Source organism: Theobroma cacao, chromosome 10 (assembly GCF_000208745.1).
Source record: "Theobroma cacao cultivar B97-61/B2 chromosome 10, Criollo_cocoa_genome_V2, whole genome shotgun sequence".
Taxonomy (NCBI): domain Eukaryota; kingdom Viridiplantae; phylum Streptophyta; class Magnoliopsida; order Malvales; family Malvaceae; genus Theobroma; species Theobroma cacao.
This window is the reverse complement of record NC_030859.1, coordinates 1,710,087-1,737,534: the sequence shown is the minus strand read 5'-3', so window position 1 is coordinate 1,737,534 and position 27,448 is coordinate 1,710,087. Positions and strand designations below refer to the sequence as shown.

Sequence of the window (27,448 nt, the reverse complement as noted above, 5' to 3'; positions counted from 1 at the left end):
AATTTAAATAGAAATCTTAAATTCGAACCGTGATATTTCCACTTGAGATAATAGCTAGAGAGCAAAATCATGTGGAATGATTGTCCATAGAATCAGCTAGCAAATCATATCAACTATATAAACAAGTAAACAAACTTTAATTAATAGAACCTGTAAACAAGAAGCAAAGGCCAGGGAATGATATTCATTCATAATATTAAAATTTTGACAGATGACATGTTGTTTGTAAGTCATTCATGGTGAAGCTCTCTGGTCTCAGCACAATGGAAATTTCAATGCCCTAATTTAAGATATAACCACCCATGACAGCTACTGGCCCAACTGATCAATGTAAGATGACTGCCTAGCTAAAGGGAAAACAAATGCAATACATGTGCCTCAAAAAATAAATAAATAAAATAAAGACTATAATTTTTTAGGCAACTCCTACCCAAAGCTACAAGATCTCCAAGAAGGGAAATGAAATTATTTCACCACATGGGATAAACCTGTCCCACAAACTGGGGCTATCATCACAGTTAAAACCCAAGATTGTATGATAAATTCACCTAAAATTTTGTTAGTTAGGCTATTGCTTGTCAAGCTTTTAAGCTATAACTTAACCTCTTTGAAAGAGGATAGTGACCTAAGGGTCTCTCTTTTTAGTATGAAATTAATCTTGGATTCTTATTCATTTACATGTGATTCATCCAATGATCATGCTTTATCAATTGAAATACAATTTTATGATACTATTTTTTTTGGGTAGTTTTTTCTTCGGTAGAAAACATATTTTTAAAATTAATTCTTTAACGAATGAAAATTATGACGACAAATAATCCTTTCTTCTTTGAAAAAAAAAATGATAAAAAATTTAAAAATTATAACACTCCGAACAGTGCAATCAAGGCATGTAAAATCTTTACTTTAAAAATTTACGTTATTTACATATATTACTATAATTTTTTGTTTTTCTTTTTCAGATTTGGGGTCATAACCACAATTCCAAAAAGATAATTTGTCTATGGAAATGTGGGTTAATTACCAACATATTTAAAGAACTTTAAACTAACAATCTAACACGCCCCTCCCCCGCCCCACAACAAGAAGATGATGAACATGTGACCCCTTTGGCCATTTATTTATTTAATTTTTTTTATGGTGGTTAGGTTAGTTGATGAGTTAGTTACTCTGTTCATTAAGCTTAAAGTAGATTCAGCATATAGTGTGATAGAGAGTCAAAAAGGTCTCGAGTTTTGAGGACCCTCTACCCTTCACCAAGCCTAGAGAGATTTAATGGGCCTTTGCAAAAAGGAAAAAAAAGGAAAGAGAGAAACCAAAAGAATTGATGCATGGAAAAGAGCAAAGAAAGAAAGAAAGAAAGTGCTGAAGATATGATTCCAAATTTGCTTGCTCAAGAAACTTGGAACCCCCCTCTCCTCTCCTCTCCTCTCTTTTTAGGGTTTGCGTAAAGCACAATAGAACTAAATATTTGGAGATATTATTTGGAACATGTTTTTCTTGTAAAGAACAGACATAATTTGGGTAATGGTCCCTTGGCTCAAGAACATGGTCTGGTAAAGATCAGGCAGGTTTTTTTTTTTTTTAAAGAAAGTAATGCATCAAGGATTTGGCACAAGCTATGTAGCTTTTGTTACTACTATAATTCACTTATAATCACTGCCCTTTGTTGGTATGTTTATTTAGTGATAAAACACTTATTAGGTCTTGACCTTTATTGCGGACCGCATGCTCTATAAGTTCGAAAAAAATCTATTTTATTTGTAAAAATTTAAATAAAATTGTAACGACGAATTGAGTTTTTAAGTAGTATTTAAATGCTCATTTTTTCGGTCTCTAAATCTTATAATATAAGCAATTTTTCTTCATTCATAGGGAATCAGAGAAATAAATTTGGGGCCATTAACTTGAAGGATATAGTCCATTCCATTTTTGCCTTCAGCAAAGTTTTCCTTGAAATTTGAAGGGTTATTAACTCATGGAATTTAGCTGAAGAAACCAAGTCCTTTCAATCTTTAACTGTCAACTACTTCTCTACCAACTGAAACTGACGTTTGCTGCTCATAATCACTTTGCATCTTTTCTTTTTCTTTTTAATTTGTTTTCTTATAAATATATTTTCTTCTACTTATTTGATTTTAATTAGGACTCGAGTATTTGACTCAATATCGGATGTGTATACCTTCTATTCAAAGAGTTCTCGATACCCATTTCCTTAAATATAAAAAAAATTATTTGATTTTAATTAACACTTAAACATTTGACTCAATAATCGATACCTATATATCTATTTAAGGAATTTTTGATACCCATACCCTAAATCTAAAGAAAAAAAAGGTTTTAATTAAGTAATTATAACCATTGATTATACTAATACCTACCCTATAAGGAAGGTATCAAGCTGTCTTGGAGGCCACTAATTATACCAAATCTTTGCTTGAATTTGTTCTTAACTTCAAATTATAATCTCATATTTATGTAGTCTATACTTATCTTATAATTTACTTCAATGAGAGAAATATTTATTCATCCAAAGGACAATCATTAAATGGCTTTTTCTTTCACAGCTTTCAATTCAAAGAAATCAGTACTATATCATCTTCTCTCACAACATAATATTCTATTCTTCTTGTTCAAGTTTTTTTTATACATTCTTTTTCTTTTATTTTACAATAGTATAATTTTCATTTTACAATGAACTACAACATTAATGGCCCTCTATCATAATATATTTATATATATGAGAGAGAATTTTTTTATGAAATTTATGTATATTCTCACGTACATATAAAGAACAAACGAAATTATCAATTTACGACAAACAACTAAAACTTAACCTAATAATTGTTACTTTTCTTTTGTGATTTGAATAATCTTTTCTCTCTTTGACTATATGCGTGTATACATATCAAAAGCGTTATTGGAAAAGTGAGGATAAAATTATCGAGAAATACGGAACAAGAACATTAAAGATTTGTATCGATGGATAGGGTGTTTCTTTTTTTGTTTACAATTAAAGCAAATGGATAGCAATATTTGCTTGGCGGAGGTTGGATTGAGTATTTCATATATATGGGATTTTAGCCTTGGTGGGATTTTGGTGGCATCTTCACATGCAAAAGAGAGATTGGTCTCATCAACTTAATTTTCATCATAAGGATTTTCTCTTGTTGTTGTTGAACAACAAAGCATGAGTTATCTGAATGACGTGGTCGATTTCCACTAGATTTGGTTGATAGGGTTTTGGTCTCATTCCTTAATGCTTAGAGCTGTAAAGCACACCGCTCCCTAACTGTTTCCAACCTTTGTTTCTAGCTACCTATCTAATGTCCATAACTAGCTTTACACAATTCCGATTTCTCATATACTATTAAATTAATTATCATTTCTATCTTCCGATTATCATATTCTTCCAGACAAAAAAAAAAATTATTATTCGAGTTTTAACATTATCATTAATAAGAATAATCATTTTCATTTTTTTAAGTTAATTTTACGAAAACATCCGTTATTATAATAAGTTGAATTTAAATATAATCAACTTAACAATTTTTTGAATTTAAAGCACCCAATTCTCAAAAAACTTAAATATTTTTAGAAATTTTAATAATTATGTTTAGATCGATATGAAATGAGATATATATTACAATTGTTTATCGGTAAATTATATAAAAATTTAAATAATCAGATGTTGCCTTAATTATACGATAAGTGATTTTTATATGATTTGAGGATTTTAAAATAAAATAAATATGAACGCGTTTGGGTCAATTGAATTCGGAAATTCACATCTAGGTTTTATATATTAATTATATTCATAAACTCACTAGAGAAGACTTTTGGAATTGGATTAGGTTTTTACGAACAAAAAACAAAAAGAAAAAAGAAAAAATACGGACATACTTTGACTTTTTAAAGTTAAAACCCATGGAACGTAGTGAAAGTGTAAAACCTTGACCACGTTTAATAAAGGAGTCCACTATAGCGTACGGGTAATGCACGGCGTAATACGTGGCCCGATGAATGCGGGTTAATGGGCCCCACTACCCCCCTAACTCTTGGTCTTCTTCCCCTTTCCCCCCTCTTTGAAATGTGCTGCCTTTTTTTTTTTTTTTGGTTTGGAAATAATTATCTTCAAATTAACGTGTGAATGTAATAAAGCTCATTCAAAGACATGCATGCACTAATAAGCTGTTTTAAATTAACCAATTTTCCTTTTTTTTTTCATTTTTATTTACTAAAATTTTACTTTTTTTACTTTTTATTTATTTTTTTTATTGACTCGATTCATCATATCATATTGTATTTTCAATCACAATTTAAAAAAGAATTTTTTTAACTCGTATCAAGTATATAATCTTTATAAATAAAGAGTTTTTTTATAATAAAGATTTTAATTGCATTTATTAATATCATATTATACATTATACATATATATGATACAATATTAACTAAATATGATACGAATTAATATATTATATCGTATTGGATTAAATATTGAAAATATATCAATATTTTAAATTTGTAATTATGTACTGGCCGCCCATGGTTAAAACGAAAAGTGTTCGAGCATGATGCAAATCTATCCGTACAATTAGTAGACCCCACTTTTCCCTCCATTTCAAGAAGCACTCCTCTTTTCCTAGTGCAAAAATTCAAAAGAAGGAAAATAATAAAATAAAAGATAAAAAGGAAAGAAGAGGGAAAGATATTGTTGGGAGCAACTAGGCAAGAAGTGCAATTGATGGCACAACTTGTAACTAAAGCAAACCAATTTCATACCAGGCTTGGAGGGCACCAACCCTACTTATATGTCCTGTCTCATTATTATATCTCATAATCAGTAACAGATTTAAAATTTTATATAAAAAACAAGTAAAAAAAATCATACAATGTCATTAATTTTTATATTTTAAATTTTATATGTATTATAATAAAAAAATTAAAAATTAAAAATTTAAGAGATGACTAGTGTCACAATATGTTGTTACCTTCATTCTACCACTATTCATAACCCTACCTTTCCACCAAATCCCTCCAATTTTCATAACAAGAATTTGTTAATTCCCAAGGACAATTCTGTCATAATTAACACTGTAAATTTGAATGGAATTACCTCCAAGATAAACAAAGAGTGAAAAAGAGTAAAGCTTTGCTGTAATTAACAATGGAGACCAGGACTGCACTAATTAAGGAGATAATGATAATCTTGGATCGAACAAAATTTTCCACTTTTTTGACAATGTTCCCTCCTTTTTTTCTCTCTCTCACTGTCTTAACCTTTCCTTCTCTTTGTTTTCTCTCCATAAGTAGCAGTCTACACTCTACCTTCTCTTCACAAACCCTTCAAACCCCACACCTTTAGCTTCTCCCTCCCTCCACTTTCTCTGTCTGTTTAGGACAGTCAAAAAGAAAAATGGCAATTGGGAGTGTTGTTGCTTGTTTGGTTGCTTTGAATCTCATTTTGGTAGCTGTTGAAGCTAGAATTCCTGGTGTTTACTCAGGGGCTGAATGGCAGACTGCCCATGCTACTTTCTATGGTGGCAGTGATGCTTCTGGGACAATGGGTACTTCTTCATTCTACTGCATTCAAACTTTAGAAAATGAAAAAATAAAAAAAAAAATTCTTTCTTTCACCACCTTGAGTTGTCAATTTGAAGACTTAACCATGTTCAATCTTTTTGTCCCTATCATTGTTTGTAGACTTCAAACTCTGCCTCCCCTGCTGCTTTTCCTGGATATCATAGCTAAAACAGACGTGTGATGGCCAGTTTTTTTCATTGGAAAAGGCCTTTTAGTCAATGTTAATAAGCACTCGTGAACGTTTACTTTCTGGAAATCCAAATGACTTCCAAGAGAATGCTTTTACAACCAATTCTAATTCTCAAAACCAGGAAGATTTCGACTTTTTATCTGACATTTTCTTTTCCACTTCGAATAATCTTCAGGAGGAGCTTGTGGCTATGGGAACTTATACAGCCAAGGCTATGGAGTTAACACAGCAGCTTTGAGCACTGCCCTTTTCAACAATGGCCTCAGCTGCGGTGCCTGTTTCGAGATCAAGTGCGCAAATGAACCACAATGGTGCCATGCTGGTAGCCCTTCAATTTTCGTGACTGCAACCAACTTTTGCCCTCCAAATTATGCTCTTCCTAGTGACAATGGTGGCTGGTGCAACCCTCCTCGCCCTCACTTTGATCTCGCCATGCCCATGTTCCTTAAGATTGCTGAGTACCGTGCTGGCATTGTCCCTGTCTCTTATCGCAGGTAAAAAAACAGAACTTCCGTGGTTCCTTCGTTAACCAGTTTAGCATGATTGAGCTCCTCATTTTAACTTTTCAGGGCAATTTTTATCATTTTTCACTTGATATATTCATAAAAATTTGACATATTTTCGTGTTAGTTGAGGCAATTTTCCTCTTTAATTCAAGACCATCCATTGCTTTTTGGCCCTACATTCTACTCTTCAGAATATGAAACCAGTTTGAGGTTTAACCCACACTTTTTCCCGCGTAACTCACTATTCCTGAGAAACGAACAGAACCCAAGAAACCCAATCTTTTACTTTTCTTCAAGCTGATTGAAAAATATTTCCTTCGCCAGGGTGCCATGCCGGAAACAAGGAGGAATCAGGTTCACAATCAATGGTTTCCGTTACTTCAACTTGGTCCTAATCACCAACGTGGCAGGCGCTGGTGACATCGTGAAGGCAAGCGTGAAGGGTTCGAAAACAGGGTGGATGAGCTTGAGCCGAAACTGGGGCCAGAACTGGCAATCCAACGCCGTTCTGGTCGGCCAATCTCTCTCTTTCAGGGTCACCGGCAGCGACCGCAGAACCTCTACCTCATGGAACATTGTCCCTTCCAATTGGCAGTTTGGCCAAACTTTCACAGGCAAAAATTTCAGGGTCTAATCTAATCTTAATGAAGGGTTTCTTTCCTTTTTTGGGGGTTTTAATATCTTTTAGTTTATTTTCCTGGAAAATGAGGGAAAGTGTGTGGTGAAGTTGCTTTGACTTTTGAGGCTGGGGGAAGTGGCTTTCATTTTATAGTTTTTACTGTTTTTCTATTTTTGGGTAAGAGGGTAAAGGTAAAGAAGTGAGATGTAATGGGGGCTGAAGTGGCTTGGAAAGAAGTTGTAGCCCGCAGCTTTGATACTCTTTTTTCTAATATATATATATATAATTTAATGAAAGAAGTGTTTTATCTAAGTATTTTATGTTTATCTCTTTGATGAAAAAGATGAACCAAAACCCAAAGAAAGAAAAGGGTCTGGATACATTGGATTCTTCTATGCTATAGCCGAAAGGAGGGTCATCGGATTCCTCATGTAACGTGCATTTGAATGTCTCTTTTTGAACTACCTAAGCCTAAAAACCAAAACATTAGGAGCATAGACCTTGACCTTTAATCACTTCGGTTCTGGTGTTTGACTTGATAACATTTGAATGAACTTAAGCTTGAGACCAGCTGTTCCTAAAACCAAGATAACCCAACACTGATTTGAGTTGATGTCTATTCAAAACATTCAAAAATTTTCTTGTGACTCCAGTCTTCTCATAGTTGCTGGCATTTAGCCATTTATTGCTGTCAATTCAAGGTAAAGTCTTGTTCTTCTCATATCCATGGACAGTAGCACCGAATATGGTGATCTGAAGTATAATTATGGTCTATTGGGCAAATTGAACAACACCTTTTTCAGGTTTAGCTGCTTTATTTTTTGGTTGAACTCTGCAGTTCACTGCTGAGGCTTTCAGTTCATTCCAATCTTCAATCAGTACAATTTTTTTGCTTGATCTAAACCCAATGTCAAATTTTCAATATCTAACCAGGGAAATAAGCAGAGCAGGAAAAAAACCACGAAAAAATGGACAACAAACTTTAGGAAACTATGCTAAGTTTGGACAGTATGATTTTCTTTCCAAACTGCCATTTGAGATCCCTTTGAACCCAAATTTCAATCTGGATCAAATCTTTTAACCTGAAATATAATGAGATTACTAATGCAAAAAGTAAAGAAGAAGAAATGTGAGATGGAATCAGTAGACAAAAGGGATGAAAATGCCCTTCATCTGTGGATACCATCCCTACGGTTGTCTGGCCGCTGCCTAATCCAGCTTCTTTGGGTTTCAAAGAAAGCAAAATCAGGCTTTTTATTTCTGCACTGTTGTTAAGAAACAAAGCATTAACCAAGAATTTTGCTTTCCTTCACGACAATACAACAAGTGCAAATATTACCAAAGAAGAAGAAAAACCTAAGGCTAAGGGCTCATATCAAGTGTAAAGATTGAATTTTTAAGTCATTGTGGGAAAAACCCAGAAAGAAAAAGGGCAGAAAAAGAGAAAAAGAAAGACAAAAAGGAAAATTTTTGAGGCACCAAAGCCTTGTACAGAAGGCGGCATCTTCAAGTTTTCCTTTTTATTTTCTTTGTAAATCTTTTTATAATCCCACTCAAGCCTCTCTCTTTATAATCACAGCCCTTGCCTCCCCCCGTAAACATATAAGAGAAGAATTTTGCAGAAAGAAGGTTTAACAATGCACAGTGCCCTGTGATTTACTGAGTTCTTGAGAGCTGGGAACTTGGTGTGGTTGAGGAGGCGCGATTAGGGTTTAGAATAGTAGATTCAAGATGGGTTTTCCCTTTTTATATTTATCATGGGTATTGGGCTAGGGTTAGGGTTTAGCAGAGCCCATCTCTTTACCTTTTGTTCCTTTGTTGGGCTTCTTCTTTGCTTGTTTTCTTTTTAGGGTTTGCCTTATTCTTTTTTTCTATGTTCTTTTTAAATTAAGGTTTAGACAAATTTTCAAGAATAAATGTCAACAATAAGGGGAGAGGGAGAGAGCAAAATAACAATCATATGTTTTGGCTAAAGAGAGTGCAAAGTATAAACATCAACCTTTGGAAATTTCCCAAACCTTTAACAACAATTTATCAGAGGCCCCAAAGCAATGCTTAACAATCTACATTTCATCTGTTCTTTTCCATATCTACAACATTTACCAGTTATACCTGTTTACTGGATAAAGTTTTTCATCTACAAAAGTATTAAGTTGCTTGTGTACTTCTGCTTTCATATAAACTAAATAGATAAGCAAACAGCGAACCCATGAAGCAGTTGACAGCAGGCAACATAAGAAGCTTGGTTTTCTCAAATGGATCTGTTTGATGTACATATTGCAATGACTTAGTAGTATTATGTTAAGTAAAGAGAGAAGCATCAGTGAAAGTAATGGCTAGGTAGGCTTACCATGAAATAGTTGCTGGGGTACCTAGGTAAGCTTTCTTTTACGCTTATGAGTCTTCAGTTGCTTGATTATGTATTGAATGATTTCTTTCATACTGGCTCTCCTTCCCTCCTTTAAGTTCCATATTTCAGGGACTGCATACCTTCCACTTGCATTGTATTCATTCATTTCCATCAGTGCAGTGGTGACAGCCTCAAATGCAGCCTCACCGTATTCATTTCTCAACTCTTTCAGCTTCTCATCATCTTCATCTACTATTTCCTACATCACATCAGCAGTTAAAGAGTCCTCGAAAGGAAGTCATACACAATTTGATAAGGATTTTGTCAAAATTTTCAGAACGTAAGAAAAAAGTCATCCCCTGCATATTTAGGTCTCAACAGGAATGAAAGTGCTTGATTCTCACACTTAGAAATTTAAACAACCTTACAAGGTGAAACTTATTCTGGTCTGACAGCTAAGCATAAGTCTCTTTCACGTAAATAGCCCTTCTTTGACATACATATTGAGCACATTTAGGACAACAGATTCTCTGCCCCTGTTACTGTTTGGGAAGGGGGAAAGGTCTTCGATGGTTCCATCCATAATTGGGATAATGATGAATGTAAGGTTTGTTGCCAATCCTTCTAGTCCACAGCTATTACTTGGGTAGCTTCCAGAAATAAGCATCATTTCAATAAAAGTTATGCTAAAAGAATCCAGCCAATGTTTTCCTAATTTATTTTTTCAAGTAATGCCAAGTGCCAATAAGGCAAAAGCACAAAATTATTTTATAGGTGCAGTTGGTGTATGCGCATACCTGCAAGTTGCCTCTGAAAGGGATCCTCTTAAATGGGTGCCATTTTGGATCCTGAACATTCTGTTCCCATGATGAACATAATTTAGCAGATATTTCCTGCCAATCTTCATTAGGGAACTTTAGTGAGCAAGCAACTTCAAAAGCTTTTTGATTAATCTCTCCCATTCTTTTGACTCCAAGAGTTGTTCTGCTATTCAACATATCTTTCAAACCCTGCAAATCAAGACCAGGATATCTTCCATTGAGCACCTTGCGTTTATACCTAATTTTGAATTGGGATTTGAGCAACAAAAGAAACAAAACATTGGAGGAGAGAGAAGAGAAACATGAATACATTTATTGATTCTTTACGAGCATCTTGGAGTTCTTGATTAGTTAAAATCTGCTTGACTGTCAGACAATTGTAACGGCTTTCCAGATCTTGCAATGCCTCTGATTTTTCCTCCAACTCTTTCCTTAGAGCAGCAACCTGAGCACTTGAAGTTTTATCAACTTCAACAAGATTTTGACAAGGCAAATTCTCTTTCAGCTGCATCAGATATAATCCAAATAGTTGAGTCAGCTTGGCAAATCATAACCATTAAAAATGTTGAAGCTAAATACTAGAACAAGATTCATTTATGTTAAGGTAGAAACAGGGGACTGTAGGTTTGTCTAGTACACATCTAAAATAAAAATTAAGACAAGTTTGCTAACCACTTCCATTTCATTGATCAAGGTTCTTCGTTCCAGATCACTCTGGGATTTACACTCTTCTAGTTCCTTGGTACGCTGCCCAAGTTTACACTTCAGCTTAATATTTTCAGACTTAACCTTTTTAAGTTCTGGGGGAAAAAAAGGAGTGAGAAAACATGTGGAGAAAATTTAAGAAAACATTGTGAACAGGTACTAAAGCTGGTCTGTTCAATGTGGAAAAAAAAAGACATCTAGATTTATATGGCATTGGTTTAAATATTGTTTTTATATTGAATCCATCTATCACAAAATATTTCAACTAATACAAATCAGAGAAAAATAATCACATTAAAATATCTCAAATCACATAGTAAGTACTGCTTATCCTACAAGCATTAGCAACAGTCTGAAAATCAGGAGTTTCTGGAACTCGAAAATCCTCTTCTGAACAGTGGTTATTGGTTAAGCAACATAAGAATAGTAGAGCATGCTTTTCATAAGGTTCCAAGCCTTGTATAGCCAAAGTGTCCCTCCTATATGGTATGATATTATCTGAGTCCAATCACCATAAATTTATCTACGCATAAATTTATTCCACTGAGTTCCCTTTTAAGCATGCTAGAACTATTATCTCCATTTAGTTCATCCTGTAATAATAGATACATACAAAGGCAAGCAATGATGATCTTCTGTTTAAAAGCTGTAAGCCAAATTTCATTATTAAGGAACTTCAGGTCAAGAGTAGTATAACTATAATATGATTTTGTGGGCAATTTCCTAGATCAATCAAAGCTGTAGATGCAAAGCCTCTCACAGACCACACCCAATTTTTTGTACCAAATGATTCAATGTATAATATTTTGCTCAGTATGCATATACTTTGAAGTACCTTTAACAAATTCATCTCGCAACTTAGTGTTCTCATCCATCAGCCGTCTCACAGTTGTATTGTATTTAAGCTCCCAGTCCAGCAACTTACTGTCCTTGGAGTCAATTTTTGCTATGAGGCCATCAACAAGTCCACGAAGAGTTGCAGTTGTCTCATCATATTTATGTTCTATTTCAGACAACTGCTGATTTTTGTAATCAATCTCATGTATGAGATTCCGAACAAGCCTACGTTCTTTCTTCAGCTCCTCTTCAAAATAGTGTCTCTCCATTTCAGTTAAATCAAAATGCCTGCAACATCAATCAAACAAATGGATTACATTAAACTTTGAAGAAAATGATTAACACTGGTATCATTGGAAATTTCAGATCTTTGAGACGTATTTCCAAAAATGAATGAATGCCATAACAAGCAAAGCAAAACCATCTAATCACAAGACTACAAACTCAAAGTTTTCAAGTTCAAATTCTGAGATTTGAAATGCCTAACTCTGTTATGTAACTCAAGACCTAATGAGTCTATTGAGTCTCCATAATCCAAATAAAACCCAAAGAGAGAGTGAAAGCAAAAGCAAAATGTTGGAATCATAAATTGTTACTTAATATTAGTTACTAAAAGTAAGGAAATGCATTTTCTACAATTACAAATAGCATGAAGAACAAACGGAAGAAACCCAGTATTGGAATGGTAAAATGGCAAAGGCATCGATAACAAAGCAAACATTTTTTCCATTGCACAAGTAAAAATGCGATCCTCTGGAATGTGAAAAGCATGAGGTACAAACGTTAAAAACCAACTAAAAGAGAAGAAAAACACTGCCTTCTGGAAGGTAGAATGACTAAGGCCGGAGGTATATATCAAAAAAGCCTGCATGTTTTCTCTTGCACAAGTGAAATGTGGTCCTTTGGAACTTGAAAAGCAAGGAGACTATTCCCTTTTGGCTAACATGGAACCTTCAATAATATATAAATAGATAAACAATCTTACAAATTCAACAAAAATGGGTTTCACCTCTCCTCTTTATTCTTCCTTCTTCTTGGAACTTAGAAGGAGGTAATCTCTTCAAAGTCGAGGTTTTGTACTGCAAAAGAGCAGAAGGAAAAGGTCACTGGTAGTACTGTTACTGCCAAGTGGCAATGTTGGAAAAGACCAAGATATCAAGGATGACACGTGGCTCTTTCCAAGACCAATATGTCCTAGGTAGCAACAATTGGACCCGAAAAAGCTGTTATCTTCCAATCATTTTGGTCATCTCTTTATCAATTCAATTGTCTTTCATGAAAGTAGAATTAACCTTTCACTTTCATGGTTTTGTGATTTTCTTAGTATTATTGTTGTCTGTTAAGCCATTTACTAGTAAAAGACATGAAATGAGACCCCAAGCCTATCTCTTCAATGAGAAGAGACTCTAATGCTAATGGCGGGTTATTGCCTTATTGATGAACATGATATTAGTTTAGAATAAGCAAATTGAAGGTTTTCAACAAGAAGAAAGCTTTACCCTCTTTGCTTTGCTCAAACAGAGTCAAAATCAGAGTGCTTTGGAAATGTAAATTGGTTTCATTTCATTCTAATCTAGATGCCAATTGCCAAGCATTCCCATAAATGCCTTAACATAAAGAGAAAAAGAACATCTTTCTTTTGTTGTTGAAGTACAAAATTCATCTTTCTTTGATTGAGTGTTCCATTATACAAACCAACCCTTTCCAATGGCAGTAAGCAAGCCTTCCTCAAAGTCAAGCCGAGGCTTATTAAACTGAAATGAAATACTAAATGGGCACTTGCAAATTTTCATCTATTAAGTCTCTAAAATATTGCTTAAAATACTTCATATGGTCTTTGACACATTGACTTCGGCTAAGAAGATTGCAATATCCAGAGAGCTTTAGGAAGCAAACATCTCCATAAAGTTGTCTCTTCAATCCTCCAAATTTTGGTCAGTTCATTCCAAAAACTTTGCAAATCCTACCATAGCAACAGCAATGATCAGTCTTTGCTTACAATAACTTCTAATAAGACTGAAACATACAGTGACAGTTCATGCATATGGAAGTAATCAAATTGAGCTGAACCTCATAAACTTACCCACTCTTTTCGCAAGTATCATGTAGCTCAAGGTTACTCTTGCTCTTTTTGATGTAAGATTTTTTATCTTCAGCAAAATCTTTTCAGAGGATTCACCATGATTATAAGAATCATTGATAGAATGGATTTAGCTGCCATTTAAAGAAGCTTCAGCCTCTTTGTCTCAACCTTCATATTGGCTCCAAATTACTTACTAGAAACAGAATTTTCAACCTGCAGAAGACCTTGATTAATTTGGGGGCACTTCTCTGTTTCTTCCTTGAATCTTCCTTATGTTCTATAGCATAAAATGGCAGGAGACAAGCACCAATAACTAGCAAATATAACCAAATAAAGCAGTATTTCTAAGAATTCAGCTCAAGAGTCAAGTGTAAAGACCATACTAACTCAAGCACAATCTCAACCAAAAGAAAGGGTACTTAGTAGTAAGAGCAGTCATTTCCTATATCAGAAATCCAGTTTCTACCAAGGAAAATTAAACACACCAAAGAGTGGGAGTTTATAGATAGCAGCTACTGCATCAGTTTGTAGAAGAACACATCGTACATTGAGGATCAACCATGCCCTTTCATATCCAGGGAAAGTAAAAAATTTTGGCATGATCAGAGAATTGAGCACCTGCAAATCACCGGAAACAGATCAGCTAAGCCAGACCTATCTGAATTTAAACTAACATGAGCCTCTTTATCAGTTGTTTAGCTAATTCTAACACCTGGCCCTTCAAAATGAACATGAAAATTAGCATGAAAATGTAAAGGAAACTGGGAACTAGATGGAAAATACAGGGAAAAAATCAGAAGAAAAATTTGGACCATTTCTCGATTTGTGCGTGTCATCCTTGCGCAGGGGCCATGCTAATCTTCTCTGTATCGTTCCAATTTTATCGGATGTCCCCGAAGGGACGTCCAGAGGGTTGATACTCTCTGCTATATAAAACTTGTTACTGTTCTCTTCCTGACTAATGTGGGAGTTTTAGTTGGATTCTGACTAAACTGACTAGGGCCTTACTAGTGGGCTGGTTGAGTGATAGGCGTGGCACAATACCATAGGCTTTGTGGTTGTAGGACCCTTTTAGTTCACGTAAACCCCACGCGTGGACTGTTGACGTGTCTCAACTTGATGAATGGGTCTGAGTCCTAGACATCAAAGCCCAGCTGATCACTTTTCCTCAAGTAAGGAAAAAGTTTTCATGGGGCAATTAGCTTTAAGCTTTGGTCAAGTTTTGGAGCAGTTGGCAACAATTGTCGTAGAGCCTGAATTTTGAAGAAAAATGAAGAAGATTATTGACATAACTTGATGATGCCAAGTTTGCAGTTAAATAGTTACAGCTTGTGATTTTTGGGTTGATTCAGAAGTATCAGTAAGGGCCAAGTATATACTGGCTCTGTCACTTCCTATATTGTGGGTCTTCAATTCTTGGATGGTGCACTCAACTGCCTCTTTCAGGCTAGCTTTTCTTCCCTCTGTCAAGTTCCAAAGTTGGAGAAGTATGTATCTCACACTTCCATTGTACTCATTCAATTCCAGCAATGCATTAGATACAGCTTGCAAACCCTATCACAGTTGGTTTTTTTTCTACAGCATCCAAAACAAGAGAAATGAGAATAAAACTCTGCACATTTTTTAAGTATATTCATGTTATCACATCAAGTTCACTTAGTTCACCCATTCCATGCCATATATGGTTCATACCAATGTTTCTTCAATTCAAAGCTCCGTAAGCAGGTTTACCTACTCGACCCTAACCAGTTCCAATCATACTGCTAATGTATAATTTGGAACAGGACTTGTGTTCATATGGTTGAAGATGAATGATTCGGCATGCGATGGGCTGCCTTCTGATATAGTTGTAGGTCATGGAAGTCGAGCATTCTTCATGAGTATTTGTGGGATATTTCATATTTTTTGATGTAATTTATATTTTTTTAATGTTCTTATTTCCCACTTTCATTCTTGTCTCCTCATCATTTCTTTAAATTTTTTCTCTCACAAACTTATAAGTAATTTTTGTTTAAATAGATTAAATTTCATAACCAAATACAAGTTAAATTTCAAGAACTGCATATACATATCCAACAGCTAGCAAAGATTAAAACTTATAGCAAAGTTTTGTCTAAATAGCAGCACACTGATTAAATTGCAGAATGTCCCTTTCTTGAGATGATGACCAGTGAGCTCAACACACAAGATGTTATTTTAAGGATCAACTTTGCTCTTCAAAATCTTTTCCATAATAATAATAATAATAATTTTTTAAAGAAAATTCTGAAGAGAAATGAACAAGCCTCTTAGGTTGTAATGAATAGATGGGCATGTTAGTATGTAAGCAGGTCATGAGGTGGGAGTTTGTTTGTGTGCATCAAAGTAAAGCTCAGTAGATGAGGCTGCAATCTGCATCTCATCTTAAAATGAGCATTAACAAACAAAAAAAAAAAAAACAAAGAAAATTCAGTAAAAAAATGACATAAATATTTCATATTTTTTAAAATTTTATTTTTAAAANTTCCAATATAATAATAATAATAATTTTTTTAAAGAAAATTCTGAAGAGAAATGAACAAGCCTCTTAGGTTGTAATGAATAGATGGGCATGTTAGTATGTAAGCAGGTCATGAGGTGGGAGTTTGTTTGTGTGCATCAAAGTAAAGCTCAGTAGATGAGGCTGCAATCTGCATCTCATCTTAAAATGAGCATTAACAACAAAAAAAAAAAAACAAAGAAAATTCAGTAAAAAAATGACATATTTTATGTTTCATATTTTTTTATATAATTTATATTTTTTAAAATTTGATTATAAGCAATTTTTATTTGTATACGCAACAATTATAAAAAATTTGATTATAAGTCATTTTTATTTGTATATATGACAATTATTAAATTTCACATAATTTCATATTTTTTAAAATTTGATTTAAAATCTCATCTTAAAACGAGCATAAAAATGGTGAATAAAATTTAATTACAATATTATAAAATCTCCTCTTGAAATGAGCATAAAAAAAGCAAAGAAATTTCATTTAATATATTAAAAACATCACAAAATAGTCAGACCGGGTTATACGCACCCGGTCCGACAATTTTTAATTACAGCGTGGTGGAAGGGCTGGTAGCCATCTCAGAGTAGAGATGACAGCAGCGGTGCCTAACTCTCTATTATATAAAGCATTTGATATTTATATGTCTGAGTAATGTGGGATATGTGGCCTCTACACCTGATTAAACCCCTGTATTACTCCCATGATTGGGAATGCCCTTTAAGCTAAGATTGCGTTGAGTCAGTGTTTGATAGAATCTTCCCATGCATGCCCAAATGGAACGATGCAAATTACGATGAAATGAAGTCGAGATCCTTGAGATATTCATCCCAGAATTAGTACACTTTCCACACTCCTGCAGCAACGCACCATTGCTTGCTCGTCTTCAGGCTCTCTACTCTTTAAGAGTTGCCTCCATCTTCCTCAAAACTTGTATATCATCTTCATCTCCCATGTATCAGGAAAGGGAAATGCTGCTGGTTAAGATCCTTCAAGGTGTTGTGGATGTGAGAGGAGAGCCAAGAGTTGTTTATATTATCAGTAGAATGTAATTATTGACAAGGCAAATACAAATATATACATTACATGTGAGTGTTGTTTTCGTTGGAAATCAGCGTTGATAAAACAATGCTGATTTCAACATATACAATTTGAATCTTTCGATCCAAGCATGGTAAGTGCATGACATGGGAGTGTTCGTTTCATTGGAAATCATTGTTGACACAACTGTGTTGATTTCAACTTCATCATCATGTCAGTTTCGTTTAACATTAATTAATGCAAACCAAACTTGAGAGAAAAAAAAAAACCAATCATTCTAATTTTTATTCAATTTAATCAAATCTCAAGAAATATATAAAAAGGAATTATAAAAATGTAATGAGAATGGAACCAGTATCGCTAAACTTCACCAATTCCTTCTCTCCGAAACGCGTCCATTTAACCGCAAGTACCCGCAAAATCCCACATCGCCAAGTCTCGAACCAACAAGCCGATATAAAATAAAATAATTTTCTCCTGTAACACGCCCCCGAGACGTATGGCTTAGACGGCGTCTAAGCACAACCCCACCGGGGGCACTTGGCTTAATGTTGGTTCGGTTCAACACTTCAGTCGCATGGTCCGACCTACATGGACAGGCTTGGGCCATGTGCCCGCTAAATCAATATGAGAGCCAGACGTCGCCGTGGGTCCGACCGGTGGCCGGCCAAATTTTTTTTTAAAAAAAACACTCATATTCTTGCATTATCCCACATCAAAAAAAAAAACTTATATTATTGCATTATCCCACATTGAAAAAACGAGAAAGAAATTTCCCCAGAAGCTGATGGCTTCCAAGCGTCAAAGCTCATACACAAAATAAACCCATTGTTATCAAAGACTTGTTTTAAAATATTTTCATTTACGGCCTTAAAGAGTGAAAACCCAGAGTTTCAGTTTCACAAATTGAAAAGCCAAAACCAAAAGAAGTGATGTTGGTGGGATACTGACCATTCACACAAGCAAATATATCAAAGCATACAACTCACTAATTGCTCACCTTCAAATCCAGAAACAAAACAAAATCAAAATTTTTCAGTGAAAGAATAAAACCAAAGATGAACAGCAGCTTTGTTTGCCTAAGCAAGTTGCTGACTCGTTCTCGTTTAAATGGTGACCTATGGAAAATTTTTAGGGTTTTCCTTTTGATCTTATTATGGACTTTAAACTAAGTTGTTCATCTGGTTTTAATTAGCTGGAAATGAAAGCCCAAAAACCAAAGACTTTCTTGGGCTCATTAGAGGCCTCAAATTTTTGCTTTAACCGCACAACTTGGTCCAAGGGGTTGAGCAATGCTGTTGATTGCCAAAGGTGGAAGGACTGAAGGGTGCAAGCAAGTGGCAAAACGAATGGAGATTACCAGTATATGTGTCTTTGCTATAAGCCTTGGTTGATGTAATGCTTTGATCCCTTATGCAACCAGTTGAAGACATGGCTTGTTGATTTCATGTTCTTAGTTTGGTGTTGCCCCCTCAGCTCGCATGATGAGATTGTCATAACCGTATTTATGAAAAAGCCCATAGAGAAATTTTTTTCCTTGGGGTTAATATATAGAGCTAACATATTTGTCTTGGTGACAGCAAATTCTCTCCCTCTTTCTCTCTAAGTTTTCAGCTTAAGAACTAGCAAATAACTAGTAAATATAAGTACCAATAACTAGCAAATATAAGCAATTAAGCATTATTTATAAAAATTCAGCTCAAGAGTCAAAGTGTCAAAACTATACCAATTGAAGCACAATCTCAACCAAAAGAAAGGGTACTTAGATAAGTAAGAGAAGTCATTTCCTATATTAGAAATCCAGTATCTACCAAGGAAAATTAAATCAAGTTTTGGTAACAGTTGGCAACAATTGTGATAGAGCCTGAATGTTGAAGAAAAATGAAGAAAATTGACATAACTTGATGATCCCAAGTTTGCAGTTAGATAATTACAACGTGTGATTCAGAAGTACCAACAGTGCATGACTAAAGAATATTTAACAGTAAGGACCAAGCATATATGGCTCTGTCACTTTCTATATTTTGGGTCTTCAATTCTTGGATGGTGCACTCAACTGCCTCTTTCAGGCTCTCCTTCAAGTTCCAAAGTTGGAGAAGTATGTATCTCCCACTTCCATCGTACTCATTCAATCCCAACAATACATTAGATACAGCCTTGCAAACCTCATCATAGTTGATTATTTCCTACACCATCAAAAACAAGACAAATAAGAATGATATTTTGCACATTTAAGTACAGAGATGTAGTCAATTTTTCATGTTATCACATCAAGTTCATCCATGCCATATATGGTTCATACCAATGTTTCTTCAATTCAAAGTTCCCTAACCAGGTTCATCTACTCGACCCTAACCAGTTCCAATCATACTACTAACAATTTAAGAAAAAAAATTCTGATTCTTTTGTAACAAGTTCGGACAGCCCCCAAGATCAATAAACTTGATCCATCGGCCATCAAAACGTGCAAAGAACAGAGCTAAACATGCCTCCTATGTTGTAACTAATAAAGGCTCATGTTACTATGTAAGCAGGTAAGGTAGGAGTTTGTGTGCATCAAAGTAAAGCCATCATTAGGTGAGTAGATTGGGGCTGCAATCTGTAATGAGTAGGTTTCAAAGGAGCAGGTGCTTCAACATTTTGGTGCCACCAAAGACAGAATGCATCACAGGAACCAGTTAAACTCCACTAGTCATAATGGAGTCTTTGCTTTCAACGTATACAACTTGAATTTTTCGATCAAAACATGGTAAATGGATGACATGGGAGTGTTCCTTTCATTAGAAATCGCCGTTGATACAACAGTGCTGATTTCAACTTCATCATCATGTCAGTTTTGTTTAACATTAATTAATGCTAACCGAACTTGAGGAAAAATCCAATCATTCTAATCTAAATTTTATTCAATTTAATCAAATCTAAAGAAATATATAAAAAGGAATTATAAAAATGTAATGACAACGGAACCAATATCACCAAACCTTACCAATTCCTTCTCTCCGAAACCCGTTTATTCAACCGCAAGTACCCGCAAAATCCCACATCGCCAAGTCTTGAGCCAAGTAACCGATATAAAATAAAATAATCTTCTCCTCCCCTTCGCCCCCGAGACGCATGGCTTAGACGGCGTCTAAGCGCAGCCCATCGGGGGCACTGGGCTTGGTGTTGGTCCGGTTCAACACGTCAGTCGCATGGTCCGGCCTCCATAGACAGGCTTGGGCTAGGTGCCCGTTAATTCAATATGAGAGCCAAACGTCGCCGTGGGTCTGACCGGTGGCTCATCAATACCGTACCCAAAACGAGCCCTTGAGTGACCAACATTAGCTACGGCCGGGGTGGTGGCCGGCCAAATTTTTTTTTAAAAAAAAATTCAAATTCTTGCATTATTCCATATTGAAAAACAAGAGAGAATTTTGAAGGATGGACCGCAGTGTTCCACATTCAAAAACGAGAAAGAAACTTCCCCCGGAAGCCGATGGCTTCCAAAGTGGAAGAAGTGCAGAAAAGGTAAGAAAAAGCTATGGCGTCAAAGCTCATAGACAAAATAAAACCCATTATTATCAAAGACTTGTTTTAAAATATTTTCATGTACGGCCTTAAGGAGTGAAAACCCAGAGTTTCAGTTTCACAAATTGAAAAGCCAAAACTAAAAAACGCTGATGTTGGTGGGATACTAACCGTTCACATAAGCAAAAAGTATCAAAGCATGTGACTTAAAACCCAGAAACTAAACAAAACAAAAGGAAAACTTTTCGATCAAGGAACAAAACCAAAGATGAACGGTAACAGCTGCTTTGTCTGTTTAAGCAGATTGTCGAAGAAAGATGTCTGGAAAGCTTTTAGGGTTTCACTTTTGATCTCATTGTGGCCTTTAAACTAACTTGGTTTCCATTAGCAAGAAATCGAAGCCCAAAAACCAAAGACTTTCTTGGGCTCAGCAGAGGCCTCAAAACCAAGCAACTTGGTCCAAGGGGTTGAGCAATGCATTGCATGCTGTTGATTGCTAAAAGCAGACAACTGAAGCGTGGAATTGACATAACGAGTGGAGATTATTACTAGTAAATGTGTCTTTTCCATAAGCCTTGGTTGATTTTTTAGGCTTAGGAGATTTTGCTGGCAGGCTTTCGTGGTTGCAATGTAATGAAGCTCGTCATGTAAATTGTAACAGGGGATCCATGCTTTGATCCCATATGCAACCAGTTAAATACAAGGCAGCTTGTTTTCATGTCCCTCTGAGATGTATTTTTCTCCCTCCAGTGAAAGGTAAAGCTCATTTAATGAAAATTCAACTTAAATAAATAAAATCTCGGGGTATCATATCACAGAATATAAAAAAAAATGTCAAAAACTGGCAAATCTGGCATTGAATTTGAAACTGAAGACATTCCTTTAACTTCCCAATCAAATTAGGGCCCAAGAATTCAACTCAAATAAATAAACTCTCAAGTATCACATCACAGCATGTAAAAAAAAAAAAAAAGTCAAAAACTGGCAAATCTGGCATTGAATTTGCCACTGAAGACAATGTTTGGGAAAAGCTAAATGCCATGAAGATCATGTTTTTAGTTTGATCTTGGGGTTGCCCACTCGACTCGCAGGATGAGATTGTCATAACCATATCCATTGAGCTTGTTAATAGCTCTTTGAGCATCCTCCCTGTTTACAAAGTTGACAAAACCAAATCCTCTACTTGTGCCTGTCTTCTGATCCATAGCAACATAGACACGAGTCACGGGACCAAATGTGCGGAAAAGCTCCATCAAGTCAGGTTCCCTGGTATCCTCAGATAAATTCGTTACCCTAACAGAGTTTTCATCATTCCTACGCCTCATATCAGATCCACCAGTTCTCTCTGCACCTGCTCTCATGCTTGGCGGGACATAGGCTCCCTTTCCAGCTCCAGAAGCAGCCATAGAGGTCTCAGATGCAGCAGGTTTATCAACAAAGGTTTCAACAGGGGCAGCAAGATCCTTGTAAGGACATTTGGAAGTCCAGTGATCACCTTTCTTACCACATGTCCTGCACACCATGAGAACAGCACCTCCTTTGCTAAGCTGAGCCAAGCTGTCACCAGCTACCTTTATTTCTTCCGGTTTGGTACCTGTAAACAGTTCCATATTTCAAAAGTTTTTCACATTAAAAGTCCGAACAAGGGACAAAAACCTAAAACCGAAAAAATGAAAGTTTACAACATAATTTACAACTATTTAAAATATGAACCTCTTTCAGCCAAGATAACTGTCTGCATATGTCAGAGATACACACATGCAATCATAGATACAAGCAAACTTGCAGATCAGCATGTCATAGAGGGCACATGACACAGCAAAACCTTCATGGTCTATGCTGAAAACACATGTTTCTTGAATATTGTTAATGGCCTCAGAATAAAACCAAATTCTAGGTTTCACAATTTAACAATTGAATGCCATCAATGCAGAGTTGCTATTGGTGGCCTCATGACCATTCCACATGAAACAACCGGCATTTGGCTAATACTTGATTGGCAAAACCTAGCCACCATGTTCAAATGAAACATAAAAACACAAACAAAATATGCAAGCATTACAACAGAAAACCAACAGATTAAACAAAACTATGGTGAAATAGGGAGAGTGGGGAAGTACAACTCAAAGTTTGCACTCGATGAATGTAGTTAATGGCCCAGAAGTGAAAAGGAGCTATATTTCACGATGAAAAAAGGCCACCAACAAAGGGTTACTATCGGTGGCTTACTGACCATTCACACAAATCAACAGCCGCAAGGCCAATATGTGATTGGCTAATTGACCACCATAACCAAATGAATCAAATCAAGCCCCATATATTAATCGCTTTGAACATTCTCCAAAACAAAATATATGGAAAAAAATATAATCGATTTAGTTCCTAATTCTTCAAGAACATAATTTGCTCAACACCAATTCTAACATAATTGTTCCATAGAAAGATAAAATCACTAATTCCTTTACCCAATAAAATTACCATTGCAACTTTTTGCTTGTCGCTTCTAAAACAAAACAAACAGAAATCAAACTTAAACAAGAAAAAATCAATCATCCTAATCTAAAATTTCAAACTGATTTTATTCAATTTTCATCATATCTCAAAAGATAAAAAAAGGGTAATGAGAATCGAACCAGGGGCTCTAGGTCGTTCAAGAAGGATCTCTTCAGTGGAAACCATAGTGAGTCTACTCCCAACATCTTCACGCACCGCATCGCCAAACTTCTCCCAATTCCTTCTTTCCAAAGCGCGTTTGTTCAACCGAGCCTTGGCCAGCTTTCGAACTCGGGTCGTCGTCGTTATTTTTACCTTATTGCCTTCCTCGTTGAACTTGTACTCAATCACTTTTTTGATCCCGTTTTCGTCCGGTCCGATTACTTCCTTGGGCGGTAATAAGAAGTCCAGATCGTCGTCTTCCTCTAACTCTCCCCATCGGAGCTTGCTCGGTTTAGATTGGTTAGGGTTCGGGTCGGTTTGGTCGATCGCCATTATAGGTAAGGATGGAGAGAACTCGAGATGGCGTAGGTGGCTGTCGAGGTTTGGTTTTATGGTAAGAGAAGTAAGGGAGTTGAAAGAGGGTTTTGTTGTTGCCGTGCCTAGCCTTGGCTTGCTTTTATAGTTAAATGCCGAGGTAAAAACGACACCGTTTATGTTGTCTCAAAACTGAAACCAAATCCAAGATGAAGTCCATAAATATTCAAATTAACTGAATTCAATTAATATATTTTTAAAAAAATATATTATTTTTTATTAAAAAAAAGAATAGAACTAAATTTTTAATATTTTTCTTTTTAAATGAGGAAGAACAGGAAGCTGGATTCCTTGTTTATGTGATTCAAGCCTCTCTTGAGGCCCATTCCATACGGGCCTCTCAAGTCTCAACTTAGCTTCCTTCAAGGCTTTTACAAGATCTCTTGGGGCCCAACACGAGAGCTTTACGGGGCTCTCAATCTCGCTTCGAGTCCATGAGCCGAAACATAGAACGAATTACTCGTGTTGATCAATTGTTCATTTTATGATATAAATTAATTGTGTTTATCAATATTGGTTAAGGTAATATTTATAAAAAAAAATTTATATATTTGATATTATTTTTCAAATTTAATCAAAACAGTGCAATAAATATTTTTTAAAAAATAATTTAACAAATTTTAAAACACCTATTAATCGAATTTCAAACTCTAATCATATGATCATCAAAAAATCAATCGTTATACAATATCAATAATCATCGATGATAAATTAGATACTACATTCAATAAGGAGTAGCCAACCGTTGATATGTAGTAAATGGTAATTAGTGATAATTATTGTTGATTAGATTATTATTATTTTAGAATTATTTCATTTTACACTTAGAATATATACATAGATACTTTTTTTTTAAAGGCATTCTTTTATGAGGTCGACATTACACAAGTCTTAACTCACCAACAGAGTGATAAGGAGGCCCGAGACAAGGCAGATATTGAATAATAATGATACTAAGATGTTTCCCAGACCATCATTTTTGTTTGAAATTAGATGTTGGTGGTTGCTTTGTTGCATCCTACTTAATTAGTTTAAAAAAACCATTTCCATTATTATAAATTTTTATTCAACTCAAACATAGAAAATTAGGTGGTCTATCCTTGTTAAAGATACCTTGAAAGTAAGTAATGATGGAAAAATTAAGCCTGAAAGGCTTATTCTACAACAATACTTGTTGGAATGCAATGGGATTTGGGCATTTTGTTCAATATCAGTCCAAATTGGGTTTATTCCAAATTCGTGTTTCCCCAACTGATTTATTTAGCTTACCTTCATATGATAGCTACAAGCATAAAACTAAAACCCCATTTTGCTAGTCAAAACAGCACAAAGTCATTCTCAATTTGAAGTAGTAGTCTTAGCTAAGTGCATGCATGCCAAAATCATTTGCCATAATTTGGAAATTGAAAGGAATGGCCATTTATTTAATTTTTTTTCTCTATAATGGGTTTTACAACATGCTTCATAATTTTGATATTTTAGAGATACGGTTAGGATAGGTCTTTGTTAATTTTGATATATCCATATTAGAACTTGATTATAAAATCTAATATTCATAATCTATCCGAACTTGGTTAATAATGTCTTCCAAGCCCAATCCAAATTTGATATAAAATATAAATTTTGATATTTTTATGTATTTTATTAGTAAAAATTAAATTAATAAATTCAAAGTAAATTATATATTTTGATATTTTATAAATTAAAATAAATAATTTAATAATAATGATAACAAATATTAAAAAAATTATTTATAATCAATTTCGGATAACAAATATCTTAATCCTACTTAAACAAATCGAAATGATCCCTAATATTTCATGTTAAAAAAAATATAAAATAGGAACAGGAAATAACCTCTCAAAAAAAGGCTTACAATATAAATGATCCATTGGATCTAAACTGTTGCTGCTGCAATAAGCAAAGGCTTGTTCTGGAGCAAGCCGAAAGCATATGGCAGCAACAAACCGTACATGATACTTAAAAATACACACGTGGGAAACTGCTTTAGTAAATAAAGCTATCATTGGGAAGTGTATTGGTTCGAGTTGTCTTTGGTCTAAACATGTCGGTGGCAGTACACAAATCTAACACACATGGAATTTTCTCTTTTCTTTTTTTTTTTTCACTTTTTTTCCTTTTTTAGACATTACTATAAAACTTACTTGAATTAGTACGTATATGTAGTAAATATATTTCAACTCTTTTTTTTTAAACAAAATATTTCTTTTGAAGATTGGCACAAATATTTTAATTGGTTAAATATTAATTCTACAACTAATAATATTTGGGGCTACAATATTATATATACATATATATATATATACACACTAATTTAGTACTTTAATTTACTAGTATTTTTGGTTTTATTTTCGATTTTAGCAGAAAACATGTGCATATTTTCACTATCTTAATAATTTCAATTCAAAATCTAATTATTTATTAAGTGAAATGAAATACTCTCTCTGTTTTTTTATTTTTTATTTTTTATTCATCTCTCACGTTTTAAATGTCCCAAATCAAGTATCTTTTTCGTTTTTAACCACCTAATGATCTTATTTTTTTTCATATTACAGATTTATTTTTCATGATTTTTAATTTTACATATTCAAAATTATTGAGCATTTCTATTCTTATAAAATTATTAATTTTAACATAGAATACGTCATAATTATAAGTATTAAAAAAAGATAAATATTTAAAAATGGAAAGAATATTTACCAAAAACAAAATTAATGAGTCAAATGGGTCACAACTCTAAAATGTTTGGTCTTTTTCCATTCAATCCCAGTTAGCTTGACCTGGTCATGTTTCTGATCCTGAAAGCATCAACCCCATCAACCAATTTGCCCATGGAAGAGACCTAGAAGTAAGCTATGGTTTCTTTAGCTTTAAATAAAGCTGTAACATAACTTGGAAATGCTTGGCCGCCCAATTCCTTTAGCCAATAGCCATTCCTTTTCTAACTTGCTAAATTTGTCCAGGGCAAGTACCAAATCCAAAGGCGGTTAACGGTTTTCATTTCTTCAAAAATTTTAAAAATTTAAATTTTTTTATAATTTTAATTTTACAAATATTATATTTTAATATGATTGATTTATAAATATTATTTTTGTCTCCGAATATAAAATTCTGACTTCCTGGCAATTAGGTATATTATCATATGTGCATGTGCCCTTTCCCTAGAACCTAAACTTCGACTAAGAAATTTCAGACAACTTTTAAGATTAAAAATATATAATTAGTGCTTTAATTTAAATTAATGCCCACGGATTTGGTGTGCTGAGTCCCGTGGGGTGGGCTCTGTTGCTTGCGGATGCTGAGCCGTGATTCTTGGTTTCCGCTGAAGAGTCAAATTATGTATGTGGAATCAGATTGACATGGATCTAGGATTCAAACCTTCTCAAATTTTTTTTATTTTAATTAATTAACTAATTAATGATTTCCTTTGTTATATTTTACTCATTAGGTTAGCTCGTAACAATGCGGTAATAAATTAATTGACTTGAAGACCTTTTTTTGACAAATTCCAGAATGGCAAGCTTGAGAATTGAACTATTCCTTTTATATTTATTTAATTTATTAATTGATTTATTTATGTAGTATTAAAACGCAACAAAGTTAATTACAAACGTAGATAGG

General features: G+C 34.5%; 3 protein-coding genes and 1 long non-coding RNA gene across 8 annotated transcripts; 1 reads left to right on the top strand and 3 right to left on the bottom strand.

Moving 5' to 3' along the window:
* Positions 5,322 to 7,208, top strand: LOC18586034 (expansin-A4). The gene is made up of 3 exons (XM_018129661.1): positions 5,322 to 5,567; positions 5,949 to 6,267; positions 6,604 to 7,208. The coding sequence occupies exons 1-3, from the start codon at positions 5,417 to 5,419 to the stop codon at positions 6,911 to 6,913; spliced, it is 780 nt and encodes a 259-aa protein (XP_017985150.1). The 5' UTR covers positions 5,322 to 5,416; the 3' UTR covers positions 6,914 to 7,208.
* Positions 8,843 to 14,615, bottom strand: LOC18586033 (factor of DNA methylation 2). 5 transcript variants are annotated; one of them, XM_018128581.1, is made up of 9 exons: positions 14,180 to 14,615; positions 13,695 to 13,971; positions 12,597 to 13,574; positions 11,610 to 11,899; positions 10,742 to 10,869; positions 10,380 to 10,574; positions 10,046 to 10,258; positions 9,249 to 9,507; positions 8,843 to 9,159 (listed from the first exon to the last, which is right to left on the bottom strand). In XM_018128581.1, the coding sequence occupies exons 4-8, from the start codon at positions 11,878 to 11,880 to the stop codon at positions 9,271 to 9,273; spliced, it is 1,044 nt and encodes a 347-aa protein (XP_017984070.1). In that variant the 5' UTR covers positions 11,881 to 11,899; positions 12,597 to 13,574; positions 13,695 to 13,971; positions 14,180 to 14,615; the 3' UTR covers positions 8,843 to 9,159; positions 9,249 to 9,270. The 5 variants fall into 5 exon arrangements, with proteins under 5 accessions (XP_017984070.1, XP_017984071.1, XP_007009224.1 ...); XM_018128582.1 differs by having other exon boundaries at positions 13,695 to 13,907; XM_007009162.2 differs by having other exon boundaries at positions 12,597 to 12,690; positions 13,111 to 13,574; positions 13,695 to 14,614.
* On the bottom strand, positions 19,032 to 21,123 carry LOC18586028. Its single transcript, XR_001929655.1, has 2 exons — positions 20,256 to 21,123; positions 19,032 to 19,455 (listed from the first exon to the last, which is right to left on the bottom strand). It is a non-coding gene; the product is annotated as an uncharacterized LOC18586028 (long non-coding RNA).
* On the bottom strand, positions 21,609 to 23,856 carry LOC18586027 (eukaryotic translation initiation factor 3 subunit G). Its single transcript, XM_007009155.2, has 2 exons — positions 23,410 to 23,856; positions 21,609 to 22,370 (listed from the first exon to the last, which is right to left on the bottom strand). The coding sequence occupies exons 1-2, from the start codon at positions 23,762 to 23,764 to the stop codon at positions 21,832 to 21,834; spliced, it is 894 nt and encodes a 297-aa protein (XP_007009217.1). The 5' UTR covers positions 23,765 to 23,856; the 3' UTR covers positions 21,609 to 21,831.

Coding starts and splice junctions, on each gene's coding strand:
- LOC18586033 (XM_018128578.1), bottom strand. CDS start 11,880: ATGGAGAGACACTATTTTGAAGAGGAGCTGAAGAAAGAACGTAGGCTT. Junction 10,575..10,741: donor TGATCAATGAAATGGAAGTG/GTTAGCAAACTT, acceptor TATCTGATGCAG/CTGAAAGAGAATTTGCCTTG. Junction 10,259..10,379: donor CTCGTAAAGAATCAATAAAT/GTATTCATGTTT, acceptor CTTGATTTGCAG/GGTTTGAAAGATATGTTGAA.
- LOC18586034 (XM_018129661.1), top strand. CDS start 5,417: ATGGCAATTGGGAGTGTTGTTGCTTGTTTGGTTGCTTTGAATCTCATT. Junction 5,568..5,948: donor TGATGCTTCTGGGACAATGG/GTACTTCTTCAT, acceptor AATAATCTTCAG/GAGGAGCTTGTGGCTATGGG. Junction 6,268..6,603: donor GTCCCTGTCTCTTATCGCAG/GTAAAAAAACAG, acceptor TTCCTTCGCCAG/GGTGCCATGCCGGAAACAAG.
- LOC18586027 (XM_007009155.2), bottom strand. CDS start 23,764: ATGGCGATCGACCAAACCGACCCGAACCCTAACCAATCTAAACCGAGC. Junction 22,371..23,409: donor TGAACGACCTAGAGCCCCTG/GTTCGATTCTCA, acceptor AACTGTTTACAG/GTACCAAACCGGAAGAAATA.